This window comes from Papio anubis, chromosome 2 (genome assembly GCF_008728515.1).
Source record: "Papio anubis isolate 15944 chromosome 2, Panubis1.0, whole genome shotgun sequence".
NCBI lineage: Eukaryota > Metazoa > Chordata > Mammalia > Primates > Cercopithecidae > Papio > Papio anubis.
This window is the reverse complement of record NC_044977.1, coordinates 179,101,128-179,124,482: the sequence shown is the minus strand read 5'-3', so window position 1 is coordinate 179,124,482 and position 23,355 is coordinate 179,101,128. Positions and strand designations below refer to the sequence as shown.

The window sequence follows — 23,355 nt, the reverse complement described above, 5'->3', positions numbered from 1 at the left end:
CAATGGGAGTTTTCTACTCTGCGTAAGCAGCAAATACGTCCTCTTCCAGGATGGTTTCATGACCAGTGAAGTCTCTGTCCTGGGCATGCATGCTACGGTCTGTTTTACTTCTTGAACCCAAAATCTGAAAGTATTGCCAGAGGGATCCTCTCTGAGAGAAGGATCATTCATGAAACCATTTGGGAGGCAGGACTGTGCAGATAATGACGGCAGCATTTAGTTCATTTTCATCACTCACCATTCTTCTCCCACTCTCCAACTCTGCACATGGACGAAATTGAGCTGTTGGTGATATCAAATATGTAGGAATACCCTCTTCCCATTCCCTTCCCAAGTTCGGAGCCTTTTCTTCTAGAGCTACCTCGGGCTGTCCCTCCAAGGAACCTTCCCTACCAATCTCTCCCAGCCACTCAGGCTAAGCACCTCTTTTCTGGGGACTCACAGTTTCTTGTGTTTATGTTTAAAGATCACGTATTCCCAGGATGTCAAATATTTTTGTATTATGTGTATGTTAAAATTTTATGGTTGGGCATTTTTAAAATTTTTATAAATGAAATATAGCATACATATATAAATGTGCAGTTTAATGAATCACTATGGTGTGAACACCCACATAAACACCAACCAAGGTCAGGAAACAGCACGTGGCCAGTGCCCCAGAAGCTTCCCAGGTGTCCTCGTTGATCATACACCATTTCATCCCACTGTGCTGACTCTTATGGCCATCAGTTTTTTGCTTTTCTTTATACTTTTACCACCTATGTGTGTACTCAGACTTTATAGTTAGGTTTTGATTGTTTTGAATTTTCTCTAAAGGGGATTGTACTGTATGTATTTTTCAGTGTCATGCTTCTTTCACTTGACATTATATTCCTAAGATTCTTTGGTGTATTGGGTAGACCTGAAGTTCATTTGTTTTATTGCCCAAGAGCAATGTTTCTTAACCTGTTTTTTTCATCATTGCCCCCAAGGATCCCTTTTAAACTTTTTTTCTAAGTGCCTTCTCCTCTTCACCATGAAATTTTAATACCTGAGATATTGTATATTGGTTTATTTGCTCTGTGTGTGTGTGTGTGTGTGTGTGTGTGTGTGTGTGTGTATGTTTAATATATTTTATCCCCAAAGCATCCATTTTTACCCCCTCGGGGATGCTACCCACCTCATTGAGAATGCATGCTTCAGAGCAGGGACCCCGCCCTCAGCACTGTTGCCATGTTGCACCTGATAATTCTTCACTATGGGGCTTCCCTGTGCACTGTGGAATGTCTAGCAGCATCCCTGGGCCTCTAGCCACTGGATGCCCTGAGCACGTCCCCTGAGGTGTGACAATCACAAACATTTCCAGACATAGCCACATGTCCCCTGTGGGGCTAAAGAGCTCCTGGTTGAGAACCACTGATGTTATTGAGCACAAACTGAACACCAGTGTGTGTGTGACAGCAGGTCGAATAAACATGCCGTGTCTGTCCCTGGCATTCACCCTTCTTATTGCCATGGAGATTTTGCAGAGTATATTAAGGGAAAACACAGTTACAACTGGTGCATGTAATATGATGATAGTTTTGAGGAAAGAAAACACTGCTGTGTATTATTTGTGTATATTTGGGGAGTGTGTGGGTCTGTGTAAATCTAGACAGCTGTATACTAAAATGCTTGCAGTGATTATCTCTGGGCAATGGAATTAATGGATACTTTTCCTGTTTTCATTTTTCTAGCATTTCTACCATGGGAAGGTATTATTTATGTGATGTTTAAAGTATCTACTTTCTATTTTAGGGAAGAAACCACTACAATCTGAACACCAGCTTGGTGTTTTTTCGTTTTTCTTATTTCTCAGTGGTGGGAGAGGGTTAATAGGAGGTAAAGTTTTATGGTGAATTGTTGGTGGTTTTTTTTAGTCAGTTTTGAGGTCTGAGTGAAGGAAGTTTTTCTGGCAATCATTAAGCCTTGTCATCTTAGCAGATGCTCAGATATTTTCCCACACAAAAGCTTGCATTAGGATGGCTACATTGGGATCTCCTCATTTTTCCCTGCTCTTTTTTCACTCACAGGTTGAAAATGAATATGGCAGCTACTTCGCCTGTGATTTTGACTACCTGCGCTTCCTGCAGAAGCGCTTTCACCACCATCTGGGGGATGATGTGGTTCTGTTCACCACGGACGGCGCCCATGAGACGTTCCTGCAATGTGGGGCCCTGCAGGGCCTCTACGCCACGGTGGACTTTGGACCAGGTTGGTGTTTGTAGTAACAGAAATTGCAGCTTCACATCAGCTTTTTACTCAGTCAGTTGCTCTGGGCAGCTGTTGTTTTAAGTGTCATGGGCAGATTGAGATTTTTCACTTCCTTTTTCAAGGAACAGGTAGAATAGAATACTTGCACCCCTCAGTAACAGAGGGTCATCTGTAGGCCAAGAGCTTCCAGGGTAGCTGCATTTTCAGCGCTGGTGGAGCTAGCCTGGAACATGGAGTCTCAGGGGCTGGGCTGGCCCACCCAAGATGAAGAAGCAGGTGGGCGGCTCCAGCTGTGAGAAGCGCTACCTTGAGGCAGTCACCTTTTAGGCTGTGTCTGGGACCTGCTTCTCTGCTCTTTCTGCCCTCCTTGCCCTCCCACTCGGGGTTATGTCTTGGCCGTAGCCAACCTTGAGGTCAGCCACTGGCTGGGAGCTTACCGTACGCCTTGTTACCTTTCTGCATAACTTAGAACACCGAACTGTCAGGGCTGGAGATGGTTTGGCAGATGCTACAAAAGCTGTGCCAGATTCCTTACACAGTGCTGGGTAAACTGTGGAGATGCTGCAAGTGAAAGTCACAGATGGGCGGGCAATGTGGTTACGATGCTTCTGGCCATAAGTAATATTAAGAGAGTCTTCATTTAGGAGAGCATCTTTCATAAAGGATATGACAGCTGTATTTGTCCATTCTTGCACTGCTCTAAATAAATACCAGAGACTGGGTAACTTATAAAGAAAAGAGGTTTAGTTGACTTACAGGCTGTACAGGAAGCCTGGTGGCAACAGCTTCTGGGGAGGCCTTAAGAAACTTAAAATCTTGGCAGAAGGCAAAGGGAAAGCAGGTACCTGTTACATGGCCAGAGCAGGAGGAAGAGATAGGAGGGGAAGTGCTACACACTTTTAGACAACCAGCTCTCGTAACTCATTCACTCTCTCTTAGGAGAATAGCACTGAGGGGATGGTGCTAACCCATTCACAAGAACTCTGCCCCCATGATCCAGTCGCCTGCCACCAGGCCCTACCTCCAACACTGGGGATTACAATTCAACATGAGATTTGGTGGGGACACAGATCCAAACCATATCAACAGCTAAATGTCTGACTGGACTTTTGTGTGTGTGTGCGGCTATGAAAGACATTATTGAGACAATTGCAATCTTTCAATAAAGTCTGTAGACTAGATAAGAGTATTGTATCAGTGTAATTTCCTGATTTTTGTAAGTATATTGTGTTTAAAGAATGCCTTTGTTCTGAGGGAATGAACACTGAAGTATTTAGGGATAAAGGGCCATCACATCTGCAATTTATTCTCAGATGGCTCAGAAAAATGTGTATTTTTATAGAGAAACTGATAGAGTAAATCTAGTAAAATGCTAACAATTGGGAAATCTAGGTGAAGGGAATAGGAGAGTTTTTTGTACTATTCTTACAACATTCTGTAAGTTTGAAATTACTGCAGAATAAAAAGTTACAGGCTAGGCGTGGTGGCAAGTGCCTGTAGTCGTAGCTACTTGGGAGGATGAGGCAGGAAGATCACTTGAGCCCAGGAGTTCAAGGCTGTAGTGAGCTGTGATCGTGCCACTGTACCCCAACCTGGGCAACAGAGCAAGACTCCGTCTCAAAAAAAAAGATACACACACACAAAAAAGACCAGTTCCTTGAGTAGCATAAAGACCCTGATGTTTTCCCCTCTGAGGTATAAGACACTTCATGCACATTGCACATCCAATGCTTGCCTCTCTTGAGAGGGATGTACAGAAGACTGAAATGAGGAAATTAGCCTGGTGTCCCTTTTTTTTTTTTTTTTTGAGTTGGAGTTTCTCTCTTGTTGCCCAGGCTGGAGTGGAATGACATGATCCCAGCTCACTGCAACCTCTGCCTCCTAAGTTGAAGCATTCTCCTACCTCAGTCTCCCAAGTAGCTGGGATTACAGGCACCTGCCACCACGCCTGGCTAATTTTTGTATTTTTAGTAGAGATAGGGTTTCACCATGTTGGCCAGGGTGGTCTCAAACTCCTGACCTCACGTGATCCGCCTGCCTTGGCCTCCCAAAGTGTTGGGATTACAGGCGTGAGCCACGGCGCCCAGTCTATAGTCACATTTTTAAAGAGGTTCTTCTACCATATCAAAAAAGAGAAGAACAGAAAAGAACTGACCTTAAGTGAATGGAGTGTTTCGAGAGCATTTGGTGATAAAAGGACTCATCCGTTAGGTTGGTTACGTTGGTGCAAAAGTGATTGCAGTTTTTGCCTTAAAAAAAAAAATAATGGGCCCTGTGCAGTGCCTCCCACCTGTAATCCCAGCACTTTGGGAGGCTGAGGTAGGCGGATCATGAGGTCAGGAGTCTGAGAGCAGCCTGGCCAACATGGTGAAACCCCATCTCCACTAAAGATAAAAAAATTAGCTGGTATAAAAATCATGGTGGCACACTTCTGTAATTCCAGCTACTCAGGAGGCTGAGGCAGGAGAATTGCTTGAACCCAAGAGGCGGAGGTTGCAGTGACCTGAGATCGTGCCACTGTGCTCCAGCCTGGGCGACAAAGTGAAACTCCATCTCAAAAAAAAAAAAAAAAAAGAAAACCATGACAAAAACCACAATTACTTTTGCACCGAGCTAATACGAAGTGCTGCAGAGGAAGCGACATGCCGGTTTCCTCCTGCTTTGGCCAGGCTTCTCATCACAGGGACGAAAAAACATGACATTTTTCTGTCGGGAGGAACAAATTCAAGGTGATTATGAATGTGTTTTAAGCATAATTCGTATGAGGTGACAGTATGACTGTCACTGCTGGGGGTTGGAGAAGAGACAACCACAAGGCCAGGGTGCCTGGGGCAGACAGACCCTCCAGTCGGAGACTTTTGCCAGCTTTATTGCGTTGTGTGGGAGAGGGGCATTGCCCGGTGGGTCTCATGAGAACAGTGTTTAAAGATCTGAATGCCACCTAATGCTTAATAGTGAAAAAGACAGCCAATGAGATTCTGCTCTTTCTCGATCAGCATATTCTGTCCTGAAAGCTGGCCTTACAGAGAAGCCAAATGCCCATCTCAGAGCAAGTGATTATCAGAGGGTGTTGGCTGGGGCCACATCCACCCTGGGATACCTGTTGTGGGAACTGGGTCGTGAAGTGTGGGGCCAGGGCGTCCTCTGCTCGGGTTGTTGTGGACACTGCTCATGCTTCCTCTTTCCCCAGTGTTTGGCAGCCCATTCCTTCTCTGTGGAGAAATTTTTTCTTTCTTTTTTTTTTTTTTGGACGGGGTTCTGGCCCTTTCCCCCGGGTTCAGTGGCCGGATCTCAGCTCACTGCAAGCTCCGCCTCCCGGGTTCCTGCCATTCTCCTGCCTCAGCCTCCCGAGTAGCTGGGACTACAGGTGCCCGCCACCTCGCCCGGCTAGTTTTTTGTGTTTTTTAGTAGAGACGGGGTTTCACCGTGTTAGCCAGGATGGTCTCGATCTCCTGACCTCATGATCTGCCTGTCTCGGCCTCCCAAAGTGCTGAGATTACAGGCTTGAGCCACCAGACCCGGCCTCTTTTTCATTTTAGAGGAGGGAGGGAAAATGGAAGACACAAGAGGAAAGACAAGACACCCCTAATGGGATATTTCATGAGGAAAACTTGAGAGCAAGTGGTTTGGAATGGCTAATGTACAAATTAGAATCCAGAGTGTATTCCAATATTCAGGGGTAAACACAACTACAGCACCCACATCCTTTTGATTTGTTAATTAACTGGCAAATATTTGTGGCACTATCATGTGTATGGTGTTATGGAGGCTGTAAGTATCTTCAAACCAGGCTCATCCTGTGGGGTGCATCCAGGTCAACCAGATGTTCTTGTGAAGAGATAAGCACACAAGATATGTATCCAGGCCCTGGGGAAACACAGGTAAAGAAGACAGGCCTGTGAAGGGAACTGTTGTGCAGACAGGAAAGGCCACGGGGACCTCCTCAGAGAGGTAGTAATGTTCTCGGGTTCACACACATCCTCAGATGGGTCCAATCTGAAGCTAGCCTGGAAGTATTCCAGTCCCATGGGGTGTGGGAAGGGAAAGGGGCCTGCCTTAGTCAGTTTGGGCTGCTATAACAAAACACCTTAGACTGGGTAATTTATAAACAAAAGAACTTGATTGCTCACAGTTCTAGAGGTGGTGAAGTCCAAAATTAAGATGCCAGCAGATTCAGTGTCTGGCAAGCACTTGCTCTCTGCTTCAAAGATGGTGCCATGCTTTCTTGCTGTGCCCTCACGGGGCCAGGAAGCTCCGTTAAGCCTCTTTTTATTTATTTATTTATTTTTATTTTTATTTTTTTAATTAAAAAAAATATTTTTGAGATGGAGTCTTGCTCTGTTGCCCAGGCTGGAGTGCAATGGCACGATCTCAGCTCCCTGCAACCTCCACCTCCCGGGTTCAAGCAATTCTCCTGCCTCAGCCTCCTGAGTAGCTGGGATTACAAGTGTGTGCCACCACACTCAGCTAATTTTTGTATTTTTAGTAGAGATAGGGTTTCACTATGTTGGCCAGGCTGGTCTCGAACTCCTAACCTCAGGTGATGCACCCGTCTTGGCCTCCCAAAGTGCTGGGATTACAGGCATGAGCCACCGTGCCAGGCTGGAGCCTCTTTGTATAGGGGCACTAATCCCATTCATGAAGGTGGAGCCCTTATGACAATCACTTCCAGTGGCCTCACCTCTTAATACTATCATAATGGGTGTTAAGTTCCAACATGAGAATTTTAGGGGGATACCAACATTCTGACCGTAGCAGGGCTTCAGGCCCGAGTCCCATGAAGGGCTCTTGTTATTTAACCTCTTGTCATTTCTATGACTGACCTGGCTTCTCCCTCTTAAAATTTTCAGGCAGCAACATCACAGATGCTTTCCAAATCCAGAGGAAATGTGAGCCCAAAGGACCCTTGGTAAGAATTGAGGGTGAGGTGTGGAGAAACCGTTGCAGCTGTTAGGAGAGAAAGGTTACATGCTGCTGAAACTGGGCAGCAGGCACTTGATGTTTTTGGCTCTGGGGTCAGCAGCTAATGGGATTGTGGAGTCAAAGCCATTCTGGACATGTGAATGACAGCAGAAACAATGTTTCTATTTGAAATTGAGCTTCTGCACTGGGGTGGAGCAGACTGGGGACCAACATGAATGGCCTGTTACACATCAGGTTCTGTGCTTCTGCATCCTGGTCTCCTCTGGTCCTCAGGGCAACTCTCATAAGTGGTCTTATTGTCTCCATTTTTATTGAGGCTCAGGGAACCTATGTGGTCTTATTGTCTCCATTTGAGGCTCAGGGAACCTATGTCACTTGCCAGGGTCATATAGCCAGTGAGTGGCTAGGCCAGGATCTGAGTTCAAGTCTGTGTTAAGTGACTCTTTGTGAGCTTCTCCACCTTTAAAGTATTTACAAATCACTTGGGGATCTTATTAATCCTCACGTGATTCATAAACACAGCAAATTTTGATCTGCTTGGTCTGGGCTGGGGCCTGAGATTCTCATTTCCTTTTTTTTTTGAGACAGAGTCTTGCTCTGTTGCCCAGGCTGGAGCGTAGTGGTGCCATCTGGGCTCTCTGCAACCTCTGCCTCCTGGTTCAGTGATTCTTGTGCCTCAGCCCCCCAAGTATCTGGGATTACAGGTGTGTACCACCACACCCAGCTAATTTTTTTGTATTTTTAGTAGAGACGAAGTTTTACCATGCTGGCCAGGCTTGTCTCAAACTCCTGAGCTCAAGTGATCCCACTTTGGCCTCCCAAAGGGCTAGGATTACAGGTGTGAGTCACTGTGCCTGGCCCTGAGATTCTTATTTTTAATAAACAGCCAGGTGGCTTTGAGGATGTAGGTTTGCTGACCACGCCGAACTGCAGGGCTTCATGGCACACAGTGTAGGCTGCTAGGAGGAGGGGAAGGTGGCAAGATGCAGGTGGTTGCAAACAGTCTATCAATCCTTCTGTCTCCGTTCTACCAGTCTTTGGCTGAAGTTGCTGTTCTTGTTGTCACTCAGCCCAGTTTAAGGGGTTAATATCCTGTGCCTTCTCTGTACCAGGTCAGACTGCCCCACCTGTGTACAAGCCTGATTTATAAAACAATCTTTTCTGAGTCCAGTCTCTGCATAGACTTTGGGTGGAGCTTATTTCCTGGAACCTAAAACAAGAAGTGCCCGCGAGAAGGGCCAGATTTCTTTTTTGTTCTCTAGACCAAGGCTTGGCAGGGCAATGCCTAAGAAAAACATGAAGTGTTTGAGGCCTGCTTTGCAGAATACTGGGACAAGTCTACCTCGTTATACATCAACCTGAGATCTGAAAATCTGGATCCATACAAAGGGTGAACTTGGAGCTGTTATTCTTTTTTTTTCTTTTCTTTTTTCGGAGACGGAGTCTCACTCTGTCGCCAGGCTGGAGTGCAGTGGTGCAATCTCGGCTCATTGCATCTTCCACCTCCCGAGTTCAAGCGATTCCGTTGCCTCAGCCTCCCGATAGCTGGGACTACAGGGGCACACCACCACACCCAGATAATTTTCCTATTTTTAGTAGAGACAGGGTTTCACCATGTTGGCCAGGAGGGTCTCAATCTCTCGACCTCGTGATCCGCGCACCTCGGCCTCCCAAAGTGCTGGGATTACAGGTGTGAGTCAGCGCGCCCGGCCTGGAGCTGTTATTCTATAAAACTATTTTGCTATACAATTTCTTTGCCCAACAAGACTTTCCTACTGTGTTTAAACAGGGGATCAGCTATCTAAATTTTAATGTAGGCACCACTTTTCAGGAATACTTACCTTGTGTAAGATGAGATCTCACTTTAGGCTGGAACCTGAGGACTGAACATAGGCATTGCTGGTATTGGAAGTGCTCATTGGTACCCCAACTCTGGGTTAAGCAATGCATGTCAACCCCATTTCCACCTGTCATAGATGGGGCATTGCAGGGAAGCCCTGGCATTGGAAGGTCATAAGTCTATCCTAAGGGCCACATTCTTTTTTTGTTTTAGATCAATTCTGAATTCTATACTGGCTGGCTAGACCACTGGGGCCAACCTCACTCCACAATCAAGACTGAAGTGGTGGCTTCCTCCCTGTATGATATACTTGCCCGTGGGGCGAGTGTGAACTTGTGAGTGTTCATTGCCTGAGGGGCGGGTGCCCTCAGTAGCCGTGGGCTCACGGTAAAGTACTGTGTTCTTTTGTTTCCTTGTAGGTACATGTTTATAGGTGGGACCAATTTTGCCTATTGGAATGGTAAGAGCACTTTAACATCTGTAGAAACTTATGCTAGAATGTTTCAGTTGATTAATTTGGGGAGGGGTGTGCCCACAGACAATTTTATTTTCTTTTTTTTGTTTATCCTCTCCTAAATTTTTTTTGTTTGTTTGTTTCGGACACAGTCTCACTCTGTCGCCCAGGCTGGAGTGCAGTGACACAACCTCAACTCACTGCAGCCTCCACCTCCCAGGTTCAAGGGATCCCCCTGCCTCAGCCAAGTAGCTGGGATTACAGGCACGCGCCACCATGCCTGACTAATTTTTTGCGTTTTAGTAGAGACGGGGTTTCACCATGTTGGCCAGACTGGTCTTGAACTCCTGACCTCAAGTGATCCTCCCACTTTGGTTTCCAAAATGCTGGGATTACAGGTGTGAGCCACCGTGCCTGGCCCTAACTTTTATAACATGTAAGGATTACCAATATAATTTTTAAAAATAATGTTTCTTACATTTTTTTTCTTTTTTTTTTTTTTTTAGACAGAGTCTCACTCTGTCGCCCAGGCTGGAGTGCAGTGGCACAATCTCGGCTCACTGCAAGCTCTGCCTCCTGGGTTCACGCCATTCTTCCGCCTCAGCCTCTCTAGTAGCTGGGACTACAGGCACCCACCACCATGCCCGGCTAATTTTTGTTTTTGTATTTTTAGTAGAGATGGGGTTTCACCATGTTAGACAGGGTGGTCTCGATCTCCTGACCTCATGATTCACCCGCCTCGGCCTCCCAAAGTGCTGGGATTACAGACGTAAGCCACCACGCCTGAACAAAATAATTTTTAAGGGAAATAAATGTGAGCATTTAGAAGCCTTACTGTTTTAAACCAGGCTAGTTGGGCAGGCTTCAGTCACAGTCTATAACTGTAGCCTATTTGTTCAAATATTCTACTGTGGTCTTTTTCTTTTAACATTTTATTTTGTTGAGGTATAATTTACAAACCATAAAATTTACAGTTTTTAAGTATATGATGCAGTAGTATTTACTGTATTCACAAAGTAGTGTAACCATTACCATTATCTGATTCAGGAACATTTTATCACCCCAAAAAGAAACTCCATACCCATTAGCATTCATTCCATACTCTCCCTCCTCCCAGTCCCTGGAAATAATATACTTTCTGTCCCTGTTGGTTTGCTGATTCTGAGCATTTTGTATAAATGAACCATGTATATATACCTGTCTGACTTATTTCATTTAGCCCAATGTGTTCAACGTTCGTCCATGTTGTTGCATGTATCAGTGCTTCATTCCTTTTTATTGCTGAATAGTATTCCCTTGTGTGGATGTACAGTATTTTATTTATCTATTCATTGGTTGATGGACATTTGGGTTATTTCCACATTTTGGTTATAGTGTTGCTTTGAACATTAATGTACAAGGATTTGTTTGAATTCCTGTTTCAGTTCCTTTGGGTGTATACCAAGAAGTGGAATGGCTGCGTCATATGGTAACTCTATGTTTAGAGTTTCAGGAACTGCCATAGTGTTTCCCAAAATGGCCACACCAGTTTATATTTGTATATTTTTTTTGTATAGGAAAAATTATGACAAAATTTTTCTGCAATGTCTTTGATTGATTTTTTTTTTTGTCTTTTTGCAAAGACAAATGATGCTGTACTGGCTTTTCTCTAAGCTTCATTCCCTACCTGTCTCTGTATTTGCATTTTTCTCTCTGAATCATGGAGGATGCCCAGCTGTTGAGTTTTGAAGGTTTAGTTTGGGCCTAAATTTCTCAGGATCTGAAATTGGATACTGTCAGCTCTTAATGAAGTTTCTCCTTTGAACTGCTGTCTTTTTTGCGGGCTGAGATGGGCTAGGAGAAGACATTGCTTACAAGCATTATCAATTTTAATACTATTATTAGAGCCAAGAAATGAAGATATTGGAAAACTCAAATGTCACTGCATATAAGATAATAGCGTGCCTGAGGCCTGTCTGGGGTGCGTGATGAGGGGAAGGAGAGCATAAGGATAAATAGCTAATGCATGCGGGGCTTAATACCTAGGTGACCAGGCTGGGTGTGGTGGCTCACACCTGTAATCCCAGCAGTTTGGGAGGCCGAGGTGGGTGGATCGGGAGGTCAGGAGTTTGAGACCAGCCTGGCCAACATGGTGAAACCCCATCTCTATTAAAGATACAAAAAATTACCCAGTTGTGGTGGCGCTCACCTGTAATCCCAGCTACTTGGGAGGCTGAGGCAGGAGAATCACTTGAACGCGGGTGGCGGAGGTTACAGTGAACCAAGATCGTGCCATTGCACTCCAGCCTGGGTGACAGGGCGAGACTTTATCTTCAAAAAAAAAAAAAAAAAAACCCTAGGTGACCAGTTGATAGGTGTGGCAAACCACCATGGCACATGTTTACCTATGTAACAAACCTAAACGTCCTGCACATACATCCCAGAACTTAAAATTAAATTAAATTTTTAAAAAAGAAAAGATAATAGTGTGCCAAGGTTGGTCATTGATATTTTAGATCATCCCTGTGTGTTCATCTTATGAGAACAGTTGAGACCTGGTGGGTACCTTTTTCATTCAGTAGATGGTGATTCCCCCTAGCTGCCATTGATAGGATCGAGACCAATCATCCAATCCAGGAAAAAAGACGTCGTTTTTGGAGCTTTATGGTTCATGACACAAATTTTTAAAAATCTTACTGTTATACTTAAAATAACACATTCATCTTAGAAAAAAATTGGACATTATAGAAACTGTCAGAACATAGACATTGTCCTTAATCCTCTTCCCTGCCCCTTCTTCTGCCATAATCCATAGAATTCCTCTTTCTTCCTCTGTTGTCTTAGTTAGCCTGCATATTAGCTTCATCTTAATTAGAGATTATCAACACCACTTTACAGATAAGAATAACTGAATGCAAAAAAAAGTCCACACGTTTTCTGTTCAGCTGGCAAGGGGTGGAGCTTGGACTGGAATTCAGGTAGTGGTGAGCCAGAGTCACTGCCCTTTGGATCACCCTTTGCATCCTGGAGCCCCTGAACCAGCCCCCACACCCGCCCCGCTGTGTTCTGCCAAGCCTCTCTGAAGCTGCCTTTTTGCCCCGTCTCTTTGAGGAAGTGAGAGAAGGCCAGTCTGTACTTAGCAGCTGTTCTTCAGGCCGGCTCCCCAGAGGAGAGCAGGGAGAGAAAACTATGGGGAGTGGGGAGCTCACTGCCCATCCCACCCACAGGAACATGCACCTGCCTGTTCAGGTGTGTGTCTCCTTCCTCCATGCCTGTGTGTGTCCAGAGCTGTGTGATGGCTGCCTACAGGGTCCAGACGCTCCTGTACTTCTCACACAATGTGGAATGTTGGTGAATGCAAAGTATCACCATTTCTTTCGCCTTCACACCTCACCCCTCTTAGGTGGCCAGAGGAGGCTTGAATCTGCACCATTTCTCTGCGATGCTGCCCTATGGTGGTCTAAAAACACCCAAAGTAAGATTCTGCCAGTAGAACTAGAACAAAGACTTAGTCTTCCAGTCCATCCTTAAACCCACTGGACAGCTTCCCAGCCTGGGCTCCCTCGGCCTGTAAAGTGTGCTTCTGGAGGTCATACTTTCCCAGCTCAACCTGGCAACCCCCTCCATGCCGGGCTCTGGCTGAGGACTCAAGGGCAAGTGAGGCAGTCTCTGCCCCTCAGGTGCAAGCAGTGAAGTGTGGAGAGAGACATACAAGTAAGAAACACAGCGCAGCATGGGTGACTACCACATTAGAAGCAGATGAGGGCCACGAAGAAGGTGAGTTCCTTGCAGCAACGGATGTGGGTTTTTTTTTTTTCTTTGTGTCTCACAGGAAGGGATGTGTTTTAACCTATGCATCCCTTAAGGCAGGCAGACCTGTTGACTGTGAGTTGTCTCTGATTAATAAGAAATGGGAGAAATGGTATGACTAGATCAATTCAGTTGGTTGAGTGGTCCAGATCTTTCAAAGTTTAGATTCTGTGCAGAGAACTAATGAAAAGGTCTTTGGAGCTGACCTGCTTGATCTGATCCTCAGCCTTGCTCATCTGTCACCTCTACCATCAGTAGGTCACCCAAGGTGGCTCCATCATTGGTGAGCTGCATCCAAGGAATTTATTACTAATCCTAGGTAAACTATCATGTTTTGTGCCTCATTGATGTACAAATTAGGTTGGACAAAAGACTCTTCCTAAAATAACAACACTCTCACGCACGTGCATTGCAATATGCTGTCTGAAGTAGAGGAGGAAGGCACAAAGCCTTGCTGGTCTATGGATGGTAGTATCAGCATCACCTGGACGCCTGTTAGAAATGCAGTTTCAGGCCCCACTCTGGACCTGCTGAATCAGAATCTCTAGGATGGGGCTTAGGAATCTGTTTTAACAGGCTCTCCGTGTGACACTTAAGCATGGTAAGTTTTGGAAGTACCACCCAATATTGCAGACAACCTCATACCTGTGAACATCATCCCTGACAAGTTTGGGATCCTCTGGTCTAGATCCCGCCCCTTGCACAGTAATTGCAGGAGTATTTGTTTTTCTAGTCCTTTTGTGTACTCAGTATTGGCACTATCCTTTGGCCTTTGTTGTAGGTCAAGTTCCCTGGGAAACAGACTCCGAGATTACCTGGCAGAAAGCTTACTGAGTGTGCTCTCTGAAACAATGCCTGTAAGATAAAGAGGGAGAAGTGGGGCTGTGGTGCAGCTTCACAAGTGGCCTCAACCAATCTCAGAGCTCTCAGAGGGAGCTCTGCAGCTGGGATGACTGTTTGAGGCACATTGGTCAGTTGTTGGGTGTGGGTTATCCCTAAGGGTTGTAACCTTGGGTGAGGCAGCTTAGCAGAGGCCAGCACCCAGAGACGGACACATCTGAGAAATATCAGCAGACAACAGCCCTAGCTGCTGGGAGAATGAGCAAGTGCCCTGGTTCTAAAGGGGGATCCAGGAGGTGCACCGCAGCCCCATCGACAGTCTTCGATGCAACAGAGACCCTCGGATTACATTTGAACCTCTGTGGCTGATGTGGGTCTGCCGTCGTCTCCCTCTGTGTTTGGTTTAATAAGCCCTCGGTTTTCTGCCGATCCATGGCCTAGTCATCTGTGTCTTCACCACTGAGCTTTTCTCAGCCACAGCTTGAGGACATGAAGAAGTTCAGAGTTGACAGGATGAATAGTCGGAGATGGGGGTCACATCATAAGCCCTGCCATTACTGGTTGTGAGGTATTAGCAGATTTTTGTGGGGAGCTTCAGATTCCCTGCTTGTCCAGTGGGGGTGATACCTGTGAGAATCACAGTTGTGGGCTTCTGTAGACAGTGGATGGAAAGCGTGCTTGGTAAACGCGAAGGTGCCTGGTACGTGCTGCCTTTAGAAAGAAACTCCTTCCTCTAAACCTTGCATCCTGAGGACCACATCTGTGTCTCCCAACAACTGGTTTTAACGTGTCTTCTAGTTTTCTCTCTCCACAGTGCTGAGCTCATGGATCCCAAAGAACTTGTCCCAGAGCTGGGCCATCAGTAATAACTAGTGGCACATTTTTGTCTTCTAGGGGCCAACTCACCCTATGCAGCCCAGCCCACCAGCTACGACTATGATGCCCCACTGAGTGAGGCCGGGGACCTCACTGAGAAGTATTTTGCTCTGCGAAGCGTTATCCAGAAGGTGGGTGCTTTGTATGAGCTGTGGTGGGCTGATCTTGGACAGAGCCTCTCTTGAACTCACTGTGGCTCTGTGGACAACTTCCTGCCCGGAGCCCTCCTGTTTAAAAGGATGGATGAAGGGAGGCATCAGCTAGACTTGGGTTTGCGTCTTGTACCCACGTGATTAAGAATGAGTCTATGAGCAAATCAGTCTGCTGATTATTTGTAAAACTGGGATTACAGCATCTGATTGTGTTGTAAAGATTGAAAAGAATGTATGTAAGCCATCTAGGACAGTTCCTGACACATACATGTCTAATAAGTGGTAGCTGTTAACTATTATTTATCTTACATGTAAGAAAATGTGTGTCTACTTAAAAAGCTGATGTACATAGGAAAACAAATCTTCAGACACTGTGAAGCATGGTGCAGATGTCAGCTGTCAGTGAAGCTTCATTTTTCTATTTGGAGCAAGTGATTGCTGTTTCCTTCTGGACTGCACCTGAACTGCTTAGTCCTGCTAGCATTGTAACATTTTGAGGCACCTAATGCACCTAGGTGGGGTTTCCTGTCTCTGCTGTGGGTTAAAAGAAAAAACCCACAGTTTTTCTGCTCAGTCACCTGAGTTTTGAAGTTAAAAAACAAAGGTTTTCTGCCTATAAATGGTATGTGTTTTTTTTTGTTTAAGTATGATGTCGTCTTAATTTTAAGCATGTGTTAAAATGAATATTACACATTTTTTTAAGATAATATAATCTAGACTTACCACACTTATAATTTGTCCATTTCATCTAGATTTTCAGATGTATTGTTAAAATGTTGCTTATGCTATTCCTTTATTATGGGTTTAACCTCTACAGAATTTATAGTAATGTCTCCCAAGCTCTTTCATATGTTTGTTCTGTTTTGAAGCTTTTGGTTCCTGTCTTTATTATTTTCTTCCTTTATTTGAAGCTTAGCTTTTTAATGCAGCCTTACTTCTTTTCTAATATAAATATTTAAGGTTATAAATTTCCTTCAAGTACTACTGTGGCTTTATCTCATAAGTTTTGATGTGCAATCTGTTTCTTACTGTTTGCTTCTAAACATGTCTATTTTGATTTCTCTTTACCCTTGATATGTGCAGAAGCGTATTTTTTAAATTACTAGAAATAAGTACTTTTCTGGTTTTTTTAATTTCTAGCCTCTTTGCATTCTGGTTAGAGAATATAATCTGTGTGATACCAATCCCTTGAAAGCTATTAAGCCTAGTCCTAGAGCCTGACATACACCAATATTAATGGTCAATGTGTGCATAAAAAGAAAGTATACTTTACAGTTGTTGACTATATTCTACATACACGTTCATCAGATTACGTTTATTAATGGTGCCATTGATATCTTTGATCTGCTTCCTAATTTTTTGTCAGATCAGTCTACTATTTATTGAGAGTTGTCCTCATGTATTTCCCCTTGTAGCTCTGCCAGTTCAGAGGTTATGTTATTAGGTGGGCAAATTGAGAATTAAATCCTTCAGTACTTTATAGTAAAGGGATTATATAACCCCCTATTTCTAATAAGGCTTTTTGCTTGGAACCTTTTTGTTTGTTTGTTTGTTTGTTTGTCTGTTATTCATTAACACCATTTACCTGCATACTTTTGCTTGGTATTTTTCTGAAATATCTTTCCCAATGCTTTAATTTCAACCTTTTTATATCCTTTGTTCTCTTTACATGTGTCTCTTATAAATAAGATATAATTGAATTTTTAAAATATCAGTTTGAAATTTCTTGTCTTTTAACTGGTATATTTACGCATTCTCATTCATTGTACTTGATACACATAGATTAATTTCAATTATTTTATAATTTCTGTTTGTTTACCTTTTTAGCTTTTTCTTTCCCTTTATTGCTTTCTTTTAGACTGAGGTTTTTTGTTTTGTTTGTTTGGTTTTTATTCCTCTTATTTCTTTCCCCCCTCTTCTACTTCGGAAGTTATTCACTGCATTCTAATTTTTTTTGGTGGTTGCCATTTAAGTGTTACATATATACCCCCAGAAAAAAACAACTCATAAGTACACAGCTTAGTGAATTCAGACAAAGGGAGCACAGCCCTGTAACCAACACACATTTCCCCAGAAGCCCCTCTCATGCCTCTCTCTAGTCATTAACACACATACCCATCCCTGAGCTCACGGCTGGCCTCACCTCTATCGCCAGAGGTTCGTTTTGCTTGTTTTTAGGCAGCAAGTTCCTACAATATACACTCCTGTGTCTGGCTGTCTTGTAATAGTTTAAAATTAATCAATGTCTTTACTTTTTCCCTATTGCATCCCTTTTTAACTTACTGTAACTCCAATTACACCCCTCTTGATTTGTATGTTATTATTGTCATGTATTTTAATTCTCTGGGTTTAGTGTTCATGTATTTTAGTTCCCTCCTTAAAAAATGAAACCCATGGGGCATTACTATAATGGCTTCAGATAGTATTTCACTTGACCCACATAGTCCATTTATTTGCAAATGATTTAACAAGTATTTATCAAGTACTCTCCATGCTCCAGGTGCAGTTTTAGCTGCTTGGTGTATGTAGGCTTTCCTGAGAAGGTGGAGCTCGAACAAAAACTTTAAGGTGGTGAGAGGGCCATGTGGGATATCTCCACCAGGACAAGAGCATTCCAGGCAGAATTCAACCAGTGAGAACTTGGGAAGGTATATGGCATTTTTAAAGTCTAGCAAGGAGGCCAGTGTGGCTGGAACTCAGTAAATGAAGAGGTAAGAAGTAGGAAATGAGGTCAAGGAGCTAGACGGGGAACTGATCACATGGGGCATTACAAGCCATCATAAGACTTTGGCTTTTACTCTGAATGAAATGGGAGTCCACTGAGGAGTTGAGCGAACCATTGTTTAAGCATTCCATTAAAGCAGAATGCGGCTGCTGTTTTGAGACTAGACCCTGGGAGGTGCGGCAAGGGTAGAGTAGGAAGACCAGTTAGAAGGCTTTTGCAGCCATCTCAGTGAGAGGTGATTGTGGCTTGTGAAGGTAGTAGGAACTAGGCAGTTTCAGAATATATTATGAAACTAGTGCTAATATAATTTTCAGATGGGGAGTGTGAAAGAAAGGAGAGACAGGTGACTCTAAAGTGTTTTAAATGGCAACTCGAAGGACGGAGTTACCGTTTATGTGGGGGAAGATCAGGAGTTCAGTTTTGGCTGTGCAAAGTTAGACTTGTCTAGTATATGTCCTAGTGGAGATGTAGAGTGAGCAGTGGATATATGAATGCACAGTTTGAGACAAAGGTCTGGTACCTTTGTCCCAGGACCACACTTTCTTTATCTTTTGTTCCTTCTTGCAGCTCAGTCTTTCCATGTGAGGTCACCCTTCTTCTGCCTGAAGCATATTCTTTAGAATTTCACTTAGTGAGCAAATTATATTAATTCTTCTTTGTCTGAAAATTGTTTTTCACCCTCATTTTCAAAATGCAGTTTTTCTTTTCTTCTTCTTCTTCTTCTTCTTTTTTTGTAAGGCAGGGTCTCACTCTGTCGCCCAGACTGAGTGCAGTGGTAAGATCTTGGCGCACTGCCCTCCTCTGCCTCCCAGCTTCAAGTGATTCTCATGCCTCAGCCTCCCAAGTAACTGGAATTACAGGTGTACATCATCACATCTGGCTAATTTTTATATTTTTAGTAGAGATGGGGTTTCACCATGTTGGCCAGGCTGGTCTTGAACTTCTGACCTCAGATGATCCACATGCCTCAGCCTCCCGAAGTGCTGGGATTACAGGTGTGAGCCACCATGCCCAGCCTCAAAATGTAGTTTTTCTAGACTGACAGTTTTCTCTCAGCATACTGACTTCAGGCCTCTATTGTTGCTGGTGAGAAGTCAGTTTGCTGTACTCTGTCACTCTTCTGAAGATAATCTGTCTTTCCTCTTGGACAGCTTCTGAGATTTTCTCTTTATATTTGATGCTGTATAGTTTCTGTGTGATGAATCTAAGTGTGACTTTCTTTTCGTTTATCTCACTTGGTAGTTTTGGAACTTGTGGCTTGGTATCTTTTTTCACTAGTCCTAAAAAGTTTACGCCATTATGTCTTCAAATATTTGTTTCTATTAGATAATTTGTTAGAGCTTCTGATTCTAGCCTCCACGGCTTATAATCTCGTTTTCTCTGTACGGCATTCTGATTATCTTCAAATATGTTCTTCAATTGTTGTTTTCTTTTTAGCAGCTATAAATTCTGAGATTAAAACCTTTCCATTGAGTTATGAAATTATATTTTTCATTCTATAAGTTCACATTGGCAGTTCGAATTTTACTCAGCCATTTTTAAATTCTCTTGCTTTTTCCTTATGTATACATGTTCTTCTTTTATTTCTTTAAACATACTAGAGATAGTTCTGTTATATATCTCTATTTGATCATTTCAGTATGCAGAGTCTTTCTGTGTCTCATTCTGCTTTTTGTTGTTTCTGTGAGCTTTTGCTTATGATGCCTTGTTTCTGTGTGTGTATTGTGATTTTGACTGAGCTTAATTTCTTGGAACTTTTTGTAGTTGTTGTTTTTGTTGTTCTTCTTCTTAGAGACAGGGTTTCACTCTGTCGCCCAGGCTGGAGTGCAGTGGTGCAATCAGGGCTCACTGCAACCTCAACCTCCCTGGCTCAAGTGATTCTCCTGCCACAGCCTCCTGAGGATCTGGAACTATAGGCATGTGCCACCATGCCTAGCTTATTTATTTATTTATTTATTTATTTATTTATTTATTTATTGTAGAGCGAGGGTCTCACTATGTTGCCTAAGCTGGTATTGAACTCCTGGGCTCACTCGTGGAAATTTTATCTTTTTTTTTTTTTTTTTTTTTTTTTGAGACGGAGTCTCGCTCTGTGGCCCAGGCTGGAGTGCAGTGGTGCAACCTCGGCTCACTCCAAGCTTCGCCTCCTGGGTTCATGCCATTCTCCTGCCTCAGCCTCCCGCGTACCTGGGACTACAGGCGCCGGCCACCACACCCGGCTAATTTCTTGTATTTTTAGTAGAGACGGGGTTTCACCATGTTAGCCAGGATGGTCTCGATCTCCTGACCTCGTGATCCGCCCGTCTCGGCCTCCCAAAGTGCTGGAATTACAGGCGTGAGCCACCACGCCCTGCCGGAACTTTTATCTTTAGGAATTATTTGAGATTTGGGGTGAACGTGGGTTCTTCCAGAGAGAATTAGCATTTGCTTCTGGCAGATACCAGGGAACATTACACCTTAAATTAAAATCTTAAATTGAGGGATTTTTTGTACTACAGAAGCAGTGTGAATTTTAGCTACAAATATATCTGAGGGCCGATTGTGAATATGAATTGTTGAAGCATATTTGTTTTCTCCTTACGTATTGCCATGTAACAAAGAACCCCTAAACCTAGTAATTCAACATAACAAATATTTATTATATTACAGTTTCGTAGGATAAAGGATCTAGGAATGGCTTAGATAGATGTTGTGTCTAAGCTACTCCTAGGGCTATTTTTTATTTCTATCAGTTTATATGGTTTTAAAAATCAGCATTTTCAAGATGCCATTCCATATTTGTATGTATGACCTCCATCATTTCTTTTGAAAAATCACCTGTCACTGGCTTTCCTTTGATAGTATAGGTCTTTTTCCTCCAGTGCTTTTAAGATTTCCTTTTCATCTTTGATTTTTAGGAATTTTCCTATGGTATGCCTATGCATAGTTTTCTTTATATACATCTTGTTTGAGGGTGTTTGAACTTCCTAAATGTATGGCATTACTTCTTTTGTAGATTTTAGAACATTCTTGGCTATTATCCAATGTTATGTTTACTTCATTCTCCCACCTTGCCTTTCAGAACACCAGTGGTATGTGTGTTAGACGTTTTTTCCTGTGTTCTGTGTACCTCTTAAGCGCTTCCATTGTTTCTATCCTTTCCCCCCAACATATTTTAGTTTAGATTTTATTCTGACCTATCTTCTAGTTTATTAATCCTCTTTTCAACTGAGTGAAACTCATATTACAGACTCAATTTCAGTGATTGCATTTTTCAGTTCTAAAGTTTCCATTAGATTTTAAAGATTGTTTCCGGTTCTCTGCTGAGATTCCTCATCTTGTTTTGTTGTATGTTTATCGGCATTATTTTAAGCTATTTTCAGATTACAGTACAATAACATGAAGTCTTATGGGTCTGTTTCAATGGTTTGTTGTTTTTTTTTTTTTGAGACAGAGTCTTGCTCTGTCGCCCAGGCTGGAGTGCAGTGGCACAATCTCAGCTCACTGCAACCTCTGCCTCCCGAGTTTAAGTGATTCTCCTGCCTCAGCCTCCTGAGTAGCTGGGATTACAGGCATGCACCACCATGCCTGGCTAATTTTTGTATATTTTTAGTAGAGATGGGGTTTCACCATGTTGGTCAGGCTGGTCTCAAACTCCTGACCTCATGATCTGCCCACTTCAGCCTCCCAAAGTGCTGGGCTTAGAGGCGTGAGCCACCACTCCCAGCCCTGGCTTTTTTTTCTACTCGTTTTTGATCAGATAGTGTTGTCTCCTATATGTTGGGTTTTTTCTCATCCAGAAGTCAATAAAACAAAAAAGAAAGAGATAATTTGGGTTATATATGTTTTTTCTTCCAAAAGAGATTTACTTTTACTTCTACCAGGCAGTTAGAGTAGAGAGAGACCATCTTCATGCAGTCAGGAGTTAAGCTAATTTGAAAGTGGGCTTCTGTCTTCTTGAGGGTTGGTCTGCTTGTGGTTCACTTTCTTAGGGGTCTCAACTGAGAACTTGAAGTCTTTACCAGGGTTCCTTCTCCATTATGATCTCTGAAGTCCCATTTTTATCTTCTCAGCCCTAGAAGACTCCTCAGAAGTTGTGTTCGGCTTCTAGCCTCTCAGTTGGCCTTTGTGAATTGGCAAATACCTTGATGGGAAAACTAGTACAAATATCAGACTTGCATCATGGCATTTTCCATTTTTTTGGAATTGTAACCACTTAATTCCTTTCTACTTTGGTAGCTTTCTGATACCTTCAAACAGATATTTTAAAACATCTTGTACAATTGTTCCAGATGTTTTCCACAGGAAGATTTGTCAACAAAAACCTAGTTTCAGAGATTTATTTACTCCCTAAGAGATTCTCCAGAATTTGCTATCCACAAAGGTGTTAACCTTCAGAGCACAGGGAAAACCTTTCACAAATGATTTTTCTGAGATCTGTGGATCATCCACTTAATCATTATACAAACATTCAGCACCAGTCTTGCAGATGCTGTGTTAAATGCTAGAGAGGTGAGCAGTAAGTCTACCATGGTCCTCTGTTGGAGGGGCTCCCAGAAGAGATCAATTAGAATTTTTTTCTTTAAGCATCCCTCTTACTCCAGAGTTTCTCCAGATAGACTGAAATCACCTTTAAGCAAGTTTTAAAGATATGGCAGATACGTAATTTCTGCCATATCTTTGGCAGATATGGCAGATATGTAAAAACCAGTCTGGGTTTTTTTTTTTTTTTTTTAGGAGTCACCCAGTATTGTGTGAGAGGTAGAGTCACAGATTGGAGAAGCTTTGGAGAGGGACAGAACAAAACTTGAGTGTTGACTCCAGTACTTAGTGGGCAAGGTACCCTCTTTCCACATCTGTGCAATATGGTTAGCACGTCTTCTCAGAGAAGAATACATAGCAGTTATTTTTATTACTGTTTTTCTTCACTTATGTCATTGTTAAATTTCAAACTAGAGTTAAATATTCCTCTGGAAAGTCATGCCCACTTATGCTCAAAGCCTCTGTGGACAGTTCCCTTTAGTAGCTGCAGTAATCACTATTGCTCAATTGCTCCCGAGAAAATCAAGGAGGAAGTAATACTCGGCCATTCTACTAGTTTTTATGTGGTGTCCAGACCCAAAGGGTATCTTGTTACAGAGAGTGTGACATGAGCACTGTAGTTTTTTCTAGATAAGAGTTACTGTTCCATGTTTACTTTGGGTGTCTTCTATCAGCCAGGACTACTGATTTACTTGATTTGATTATAACGCCTGTGGACTTATTTCTTTTATAGACTATTGCTTCATTTCACAATCCACTTCAGGTTTATTTATTTTCTCAACAGATTTGTTGAGGTATAATTCACATACATTTCTCCCATTCGAAGTACACCATTCATTGTTTTTTGGTATATTATTAATTTTTTAGGCCAGGCGTGGTGGCTCATGCCTGTAATCCCAGCACTTTGGGAGGCTGAGGCAGGCAGATCACCTAAGGTCGGGAGTTCAAGACCAGCCTGACCAACATGGTGAAATCCCGTCTCCACTAAAAATACAAAAATTAG

The 23,355-nt window shown here is 43.1% G+C and overlaps 1 protein-coding gene across 1 annotated transcript in view; it reads left to right on the top strand.

The window, feature by feature from the left end:
- The window catches only part of GLB1 (galactosidase beta 1), a 110,466-nt gene that overhangs the window by 37,673 nt on the left and 49,438 nt on the right, over positions 1–23,355 (top strand). Inside the window, 5 exon segments of the mRNA XM_017956010.2 lie at positions 2,052–2,232; positions 7,083–7,141; positions 9,209–9,330; positions 9,415–9,455; positions 14,973–15,085. Of these exon segments, the coding sequence (XP_017811499.1) occupies positions 2,052–2,232; positions 7,083–7,141; positions 9,209–9,330; positions 9,415–9,455; positions 14,973–15,085 (516 nt within the window).